Source organism: Pelobates fuscus, chromosome 7, assembly GCF_036172605.1.
Source record: "Pelobates fuscus isolate aPelFus1 chromosome 7, aPelFus1.pri, whole genome shotgun sequence".
Lineage (NCBI taxonomy): Eukaryota > Metazoa > Chordata > Amphibia > Anura > Pelobatidae > Pelobates > Pelobates fuscus.
Genome location: NC_086323.1, coordinates 21,385,220 through 21,394,089, shown reverse-complemented (window position 1 = coordinate 21,394,089; position 8,870 = coordinate 21,385,220). Strand labels below are relative to the sequence as shown.

The 8,870-nt window shown below is 39.6% G+C and overlaps 1 protein-coding gene across 1 annotated transcript; it reads right to left on the bottom strand.

Annotated features, from left to right (window-relative positions):
• Positions 1-6,478: 6,478 nt before the first annotated feature.
• Positions 6,479-8,221, bottom strand: FOXD2 (forkhead box D2). Its single transcript, XM_063427193.1, has one exon. The coding sequence runs from the start codon at positions 7,908-7,910 to the stop codon at positions 6,858-6,860; it is 1,053 nt and encodes a 350-aa protein (XP_063283263.1). The 5' UTR covers positions 7,911-8,221; the 3' UTR covers positions 6,479-6,857.
• Between the last annotated feature and the right edge of the window lie 649 nt (positions 8,222-8,870).

The following is an 8,870-nucleotide window of genomic DNA, read 5'->3' as shown; positions in this document are numbered from 1 at the left end:
TCAGTCTCTGTCCGACTATAATATCCATTTTACCATCAGATCTTGTGATCTACCAGTCATGCTAATTACAGAACCTTCCCTCTCCCCTGGGTGTGTGTCCCTTTAAGAAGTGGTTGGTGGATATTTGCATGTGAATCTAAATAAACCTAGCACTGGGCCCAGCAACAAGGCACCTGCTTCTGTGAGTTTCACCCTGATTGAGACTCAATTGGTTTCCATAACCCTTCAAGTGCTGGGCCAGGTAATGTCCCTCCCCCCTCTCTCTAAAGTGAAAGTACAGAGTATCTGGGGCCACCCACACCGCACAGGCTCACATCGCTCTATTTATCATCCCAGCCTCGCTCTGCCGGGATCTCCACACCATAGAACACAGTAACAGCTACAAAGGCCCTGCTCTAAGGATATGTGATACAAATGTATCCAAGTCATTTATTACATTAGTATAAGGACAGTTATGGTAAAAATATACAGTACACTTACTGGGGAATGGGGATATACAGGAACTTGTGATAAAGTTAGCATTTATTTTAATTTGGGGTTCAATATGATAAACAAATATTTAATCAGAGCCATAGAAAATGCTCACTGTAAAAATAAACTATACAATGTGCTCTCATCAGAACACACCACGTTTACAGATAATTATACTATGGAAATGTGGGGTGCTGGCCCCTGAATTTAGGATTTACACCTATAACAGGCAAGGCAGTGGCTATTATTAATTATAAACATAATTCCTGCTCTGTTCAGAAATATTTAAACAAAAACGTTTGTTCACAGGTGAGTAAAAAATGGGTCGCAAGAGAATACTGAGAACGGGCAGCAACTGAAATAGCCTGCCCTTCGGTCGGTCACCGCTCAGTTCTCAAGCTGTTTTTTGCTCATCTTGTGCCATTACAGAGAGAACTTCTCTGAAACATATCAGACTGGTCCCACCCATACGGGCAGTCCAGATCCAAAATGCCAGCAAGTTCCCTCTGCACGAGAGACACAGCAACCCCAGATGATCGTTTCAGCCTTGTAAGGCATCATCAGTGAGGCATAGCTGATATCTCCCTAGGCACCGTGAGCAAGGGGTCCACGTCTGGATTATCCCTTAAACTTGTGGAGAGTAAAGTTGTTCACAGGTGGGTGCAGAAAATAAAAAGCTAAAAAAAATTTACGATAGAAAATATTCGATCAACGTTTCGGTCTGCGGTAAAACGTTACTCTCCGTGCGTCATCCAAATCGGACTGGGTTTGTATTATTATTTACCTTCTTTATTCCATGAGCTTTAATAAAATATAATTACATAATAATAAATAAGAATGATGAGAAATGGTTTGTGAAATAGATCTGGAATAATTCTCCCTCCCAGCTAAATACACAGATAGGATATTTTAGCATAAATGTTGCCATTTGGATTTAAAACCATAATCATTTTCTTTTTAGTGAATAATGAATTACAGATATTTCATGCAATCAAAAAGTAAACGGAGTGGATTTGAGAATTGACCAGGCTCAGTGCAGGCTAGATTCTAGGTGTATATTCTAGGCATCTATTGTGGCCTTAGGTGTGTACAGATATTCACAGATCGCCATTGAGCCATTTAATCTCAGCCCTTGTAATACAGAGAGCAGATAGTGTCTGAGCAGGGACTACTGGATTATTGGAGTTTTTTGGAATTGTGGGGTCATATTAGATGACAGATGGTGGGGGGAAGTGGGGGGTAGATATGTATTCATTGACAAAAGCACAGAGCTGGCTCAGGTTCTGATTGCTGTCTGCAAAGTGACAAAATGCGACAGTAATGTAGGACATTATGCAAACTGTGTCTCTACTCAATGCCACTATACTTACAGCATGCATCAGCTTAAATCAGCCATGGCTAAACCGCACCCAAGTCACAGACTGCATGTCCCATGATGCCCAGGCTGGCTGAGAGTCACAAGAAATGTATTCCTCAGCCACTTATCACTAGGTAAAATAATAAAATGAACGAAATAGCAGAAATCTTTTGATTAGAACTATCATTGCCTATTTTGGACCAAATGCCTCTCTAATCTTAGAACATTCAGCGTTAATAAAATATATATATTTTACTAAATTTATACACTGCTTGGAATTTAAACAAAAATATGTTTTTTTAATTATATGGTTCGCAAGTTATTTTGCTACAAATGAAATTCTTCATTGAAACCTTTAGGGTTTCCGTCTGGGAGCAGGTCTCTAAGAATTAAAAGAAATATATAGAAGTTACCTGGAATAACCTGGGCGGTGTGAAAGGGTTATTTAAAATATATATAAAGGTTCTGCAAAGAATCGCTTTTAGCAGACACAAAACAATCACTGCACAACGGACTGTAGTACATTGCGAACGGCGCGGTAAAAAGGAGACTAAATAAAGAAGTTTGCGATTTTTTTTCCCTCGTTCAGAAATGCCAGATATTTTGGCATCGAGTTTTGCCGGTTATTAATGGATCTCCCCTGCCGAGATTGCAAACATTATATCTAATAAAAAATAATTATTAACAAGGCGGTTTCTCTGTTGGGCCTAATGAACGCGGGTTACAATGAAAGAAATACAATTCCAACCAAAGACAAGACAGACAGAACACGGGTCCTAGGGATGGTGTATTAACCCCATGTGTGCCGGGAGCAGGATATATTCTCATATTAAACCGTTTAGTAAAGGGGAAATGGCTATTAATGCCCAGCCGCTCACCCAGGCATTTTATTGGAATTTATAGTAATAAATCCAATCCTTTATTTAGACTCAAACGTACACTGTGAAGGTGTTCACCCAAATTCATTCAACGAGGAGTTTGCTACACATCTAATAAGTAAAATAATAATAATAATAATAATAATAATAATAATAATAAATCGAACTACATAAACTTAAACAGAACATAAAATAAAGCGATTTCTCATTTACAATACAGCTTTGTACAAGTAGAGAGTCGGACAGCTGTTACATTTAATTAGCATTGTTTGTATTACAGAAAGGATAACATTCGAACGTTTACAAATTAAAGGAACGTTTGTAGCTCTTCCAAAATGAATCCGCTACTCGTTCCATTAATTAGGGTTTTCCTAGATCAGATCCATTTCTTAATAATTGGAGGTTTAGCAATGAGAAGGTAAATTCTCAAATCATGGAAATAGTATGGGGGGGGGGGGGAGGGATACACAGGACACATTGATACAGTGGCAGACACAGATCGTGATAAAAGGGAGATTAAATGCAACGTGCAGTGTAATTATCTGCTGGGCATTCGACCTGCAACCTGGTGTTAAACGCTGCCCCCCACACACAATAAATAGCAACTTAGCCTGAGTAAGGGGAGAAGGTTAATGCGGGTTTAAATCTTCCTGTGCTCCCTCAGCGGTGTATGAGATGGTAGAAAATGGTTTGGGGTTGAGTGGGATTTTTTTTTTTTAAATCTGCAACACACTCGCATAGAAAAAAATAATCGTATTTAAATAATTCAGACAACTTGTTTAAAAAAAGTGAGTGGAAAATGTAAAAATGCACAATTGACACAAAAATACAAAATAAATCAAATAAAAAAACAACCATACAGCTAAATATTTACATACTAAGCCCCAAATACTGTGTGCAATGTAGATACCTTGATACCTTATGACAGATCACATTTTCATATTTCAAAATGTAGATGAATAGAATGTGTCGGCAGATGAGAACCATTCGGCCCATCTAATCTGCCTAATACTTTAATTAGTCCCTGGCCTTATCTTATAGTTAGGATAGCCTTATGCCTATCCCACGCATGCTTCACTGTGTTAACCTCTGCCGCTTCAGCTGGAAGGCTATTCCATGCATCCACTACCCTCTCAGTAAAGTAATACTTCCTGATATTTTTAAACCTTTGTCCCTCTAATTTAAGACTATGTCCTCTTGTTGTGGTAGTTTTTCTTCTTTTAAATATAGTCTCCTCCTTTACTGTGTTGATTCCCTTTATGTATTTAAATCATAAATATGTTACTTTTAAAAAGGAACTGGGTGGTATTTTTCATCATATGAGTATGTTTTCATAAACATTTTGAAGAAAAAATATATGTTTTTTTCTTAAAATCGAATTTTCCACTTGAGGAGTCAGTGACAGTCAAGTCAGGATTCTGAAATTAAGTGAACATTCATTATTTTTAAAGGGGGCACCAGGATTTGAATCTGAGGCATTTTGATCTGCAGTTAAATGCTCCACCACTGAGCTATACCCCAATTTGGCATCGTGTTGCTCGTGACAAATGTGTAAAACGAAAGTAAATATACCGGCCCTGTGTAAGATTAACATGCTTTTCTTAAACTGTTGGTGATGAAACCCTTTGTAAGATTATAATGTAACTAACTAGCTGCACACAATACGATCTATTGAGATCTTCACCTGAACCAAGTCAGATCATAGTGTGTATTGTAGACATTTACAAGTAAAGTGTTAAAAAAAAAAACTCTAATAAACATTAACAGTGAGTTTATTAGAAATTAGTACAGAATGGGGCAAAATGTAATTTAAAAACAAATCTTTAAAAAAAATAGATATTATATATCCATTCTACAATCCCATCTTGGCTGTTTAAGTTTGATTTTAGAAATTCAGAGTTTAATTCACTTTAGAAAATAAACCCTTCTCACCATTCCAGCCAAACGGGCCAGTTCCTGTCTGTTTAAATTAAAAACCAATAGTTCTAATTTTGCAGAATTAAATGAGCCTCTGCCACGATGTTACAAGTTTGCTGTATTTACAATCATGGACTGATAGATTTAAATAACACGAGCCAAGCCCAAAGACAGAAGGGAAAACGAGAAAGTGGAGGTTTGTTCGTGTGAAAAGATCAAAGATCACAGAAAGGGAGGGGGGGGGGGGGCACTGAGCGGTGTTTTTCTCCAGAAAAAAAAATAAATAAAAAAATAAAAAGGGAGGGGGAGGGGATATTTATTTTTATGGTGATCATTGCAGCTGTTAGAGGGTTAAGTTTCTACAGTTTGCAACAATGTGTGAACTATTACTAGCAGCTTTTAACACCTTCACAACCGAGAAGTTCATTCTAAAAGATTCCATAATTGAGACCCCCAACACAGAGACTCTGCAGCCTGCCTGCACACAATGGGGGCTTCAGAAAGCACGGCAACATAATGTAAAATGAGTGCATTGGCCTCCTCTGAGCTAGCCCGGCCTCCTCTGAGCTAGCCCATGTGAAGTCTGCTAGGCCTTTGTGCAAGACTAGACACCAGAGGCTTCAGGAGATCATACTTTTCAAAAGCAAATGTGTCTGGAGCTGGGAGACCCCCATCCCCAGCCCGGCAGCCAACTACCACCACCTACTGCTATTGGCCTTCAACTCCCATCATGCTCATTCATGGTGCTGAAAGGGAATGGGTGTGTGTGTGTGGGGGGGGGGGGGGGTTATCAAGTAACAATTTCATTTGGTTTGTAACAATGTAGCAATATTGCCGTATTTTATACAAAATATATGGAATATCTAAGGATGATTAAAAATGATTGCCCAAAACAAGAAAAAAAGTGTAATATACAGAATACACAAGTGTGTGCATGTATGTTACTGTCTGATAGAGCTCCCTAAAAACACACACTGTTATGTTTACACTCACTTAAAAATGTAACCAGCAAACGGAAAATGAAAACTCATAAATAGAACCACACGATTAATTATCTTTAACTAGGGGGTACTTCATTTTAAAAACGTTCGAAAAAAAATAATAAAAAATTACATTAAAAGCAAATCAAAGGTGTCCAAATACAAGCTTCACTTTCCCCTCCACAAACGGCCAAATTAGTTTCGTTAGCGTGTTAGCAGAGACCTGCAATACTAATCAGCACTAATTTATTGGCTATCAATTTACATAGTGGGCCTGTGATCCTGGCGCATACATAGAACAGATTGCAGCGGAGGGAGAGAACATTCAAAAGTAAAGTTAAAAAAATACAAAAATGTTTCTAAATTCGTTTAAAATTTATCCCACCACCCCACCCCAAAAAAAAAAATAGACTGGACATATTTTAGATTTCAGACATTTATTTATTTTTTCCCCCAAAGGCTGGACATTTGTGTTTTATTCCCCCTCATAGACCAATTATTCACACATCCAAAAATCAATAAAATTTCAACACAAAAATAAATAAACAAAATATTTACATTATACAGTCAGGATAATGTGATCAGGGGAGAGGACATACCACACGCCCTCCCTGTCTTTATATACATATCATTACATACACATTTCACCATATAGGGTTAAAATAAAATTAGAAGGGTTTGGACATTTATAGAGAACTAAGAGACTGGAGGGCTACTTATCTTATCTGTAGCAATTAAAGGAAAATGAAGCACTTTGAAATTCGATTTTAGAATCCGGAGTTTAATATTCGTGTTTGGTAACAGATCGATATTCTAAGTGCTTTTCCACTCATGACAGTTTAAGAGAGTGAGCTTTAAGCACAGAACAGAGTGGATTTAACCTTTTAAACACCAGGGTGGTGAAAACAAATATTTATCTAATTGCCACTTTTAGTTTAAGAGTTAACCAGCGTTTATCGCACAGTCTCCTCTTCATTAAGTTACTTTCATAGTAAAAACTATTGAAAATTAATTTTAAAACAGAGGTTCAACGACCCTATAAATTTGTCTAAAAGTGAGAAGAAAATTTAAAAAATAAAATAAAAACAAGAAGCTATACAGCTGGCAATATTTACATATTTTCATAAATAAAAACAGAATCGGGAGAGGGGGAACAGGAGGGTTTGCTGGTGACGTCAAAAGTTCCATATTAAAATTAATTCCTACCTTAAATACACAGGTTGAGATATTTTCACATATTTTTTTTTGTATTGTTTAAAAATGACAGCTGTTAAGATTTGCTATTTTACTGGAAAAGTTCTGTCCGGATTGCAAGAGGTTTTCATGGGCCAGGTTTAAATGGTTCTGCATGGGAGTCAGTGAAGGGGTTAACATTGCAATGACTGATGGCTGTCCCCCTGACTGGGTTGTGTAGGGTGAAGTGGGGCTATTGGATGGGGCAGACCCTCCTATGATATTGTCTATTGAAAAGGAAGGTCGACTCTGTCCATCTGTCTTTAAGGACTGTAGCAAAGGTATAGGGGGGCTGAGGTGAGAGTAGAAGGACTTCCTGGTCAGTTCGTTGCCAAGGTAAGGGGGTATACCTGGGGCTGGGCTGGAGAACACAGTGGCTGTGGCTGGGATGGGGCAAGGGGGTGCTGGGAAGGAGGAGAAGGGGTTCCCATGATGCGGATGATAGCTCTGCATCTGGAGTCCATAGTTGTAGCCATAAGGTCCATATCCAAAAGCTGGCATGAAGCTGCTGGGGTCCCTCAGGATCTCAGCACTCTGCTGTCTCTTGAACCTCTTCCTTCTCCTGAGGAAGCTCCCATTGTCGAACATGTCTGCAGACTCAGGGTCCAGGGTCCAGTAGTTGCCTTTGCCAGGGTTGCCAGGCTCCCTGGGGATCTTGACAAAGCAGTCATTGAGGGAGAGGTTGTGTCTGATGGAGTTCTGCCAGGCTGGGAACTTCTCCCTGTAATAGGGGAAGCGGTTGCTGATGAATTCGCAGATCTCGCTGAGGGTCAGCCTCTTTTTGGGGCTCTGCAGGATGGCCATTGTGATCAGGGCAATGTAAGAATAGGGGGGCTTCACCAGCGTGTTTTTGGGGTTCTTCTCACCCTCTCTCTGGTGGGAATCTGAGCCCGAGGACAGGTCTGGGGACGCAGCGTCCCCTCGCAGGTTCCTGGAGGCATGATCGTCCGAATCGTTGTCAGAGTTATAGTCGGAGTATTTACCATCCTTCACGCTGCTCAGATCACCGACCACGTCAATGTCGGTGTCTTCAGAAAGCATGGAGTTATCAGACATGTCGGTTCCCAGAGTCATTGTAATGAGAGCAGGAAGTCCCCCTGCTACTCCCCAATCCAAAACTCCAGGACCCCCCTAGTGGAGCAAGGCTGAATGGGCTCCCTCTCCCACAGCACAGGCTGAGCTCTAGAGGTGAAACACGACTTCTTCCACTTTCTGGAGAAATGGAACAAATTGTATCAATATTCACCAGGAACAATCTGTGCCAGCTTCATCCCTTCTTCTGCACCCCTCCCCCACTCCAGGTGCAATTCTCCACCTGTGGGGTAAAGGGGGGAATTGTTAGGGGGGCCAAGAGAAAAACCCAACAGCAGCAGCTCCTCACAGCAAGCTCAATGTGTTACTACAGCTCTCCACCTCCTCCCTCACTTTATATACCCCCTCCCTGTCACATGGGCATGACGTCAGCACCCTTTACCCTGGGTCAGATCTTCCCCAACGTTTCAGCCACATCTAAAGAGACACATTGTAACACTCTGCCTGGGCTTCACATATTAAATTATCTTCAGGTGTAATTAGAACCATTTCAACTTTTTTATTTCTATTAATTCTATATTTTGTATTTGCCTTTTTGTGATCTCTTTCCCTCTCTCTGTTTTGCAACATACGTGTATGAAATAAACACACAGGGTGTTAACTCAGACAGTTTCAGAGAGGGTCAGCCCCGCTGGCAAGGAAGAGGTTAAAGCGGATTTATTCTAATAAGGGTAAGGCGACCAGTAACCGATTGTTTATGTTGATTTACAGACTGGGAGGAATATTTCATGCTTTCTGTCTCTGTCTCTCTGTTACTTTTGTAGAAATTAAATTATTTAGTTTGGTTGTTTTTTTTTTCTGTGAATTGTGGGATTATTATTTTCTAATTTGATTTACGGTCTGTCCTTTAGAGCAAATTAAATAAATATTTTTAGATTTTTGAAAAAAAAAAAAAAAATCCAGACTTATTCCCGATTAGTTCGATGGAATGTTTAGTGTTTT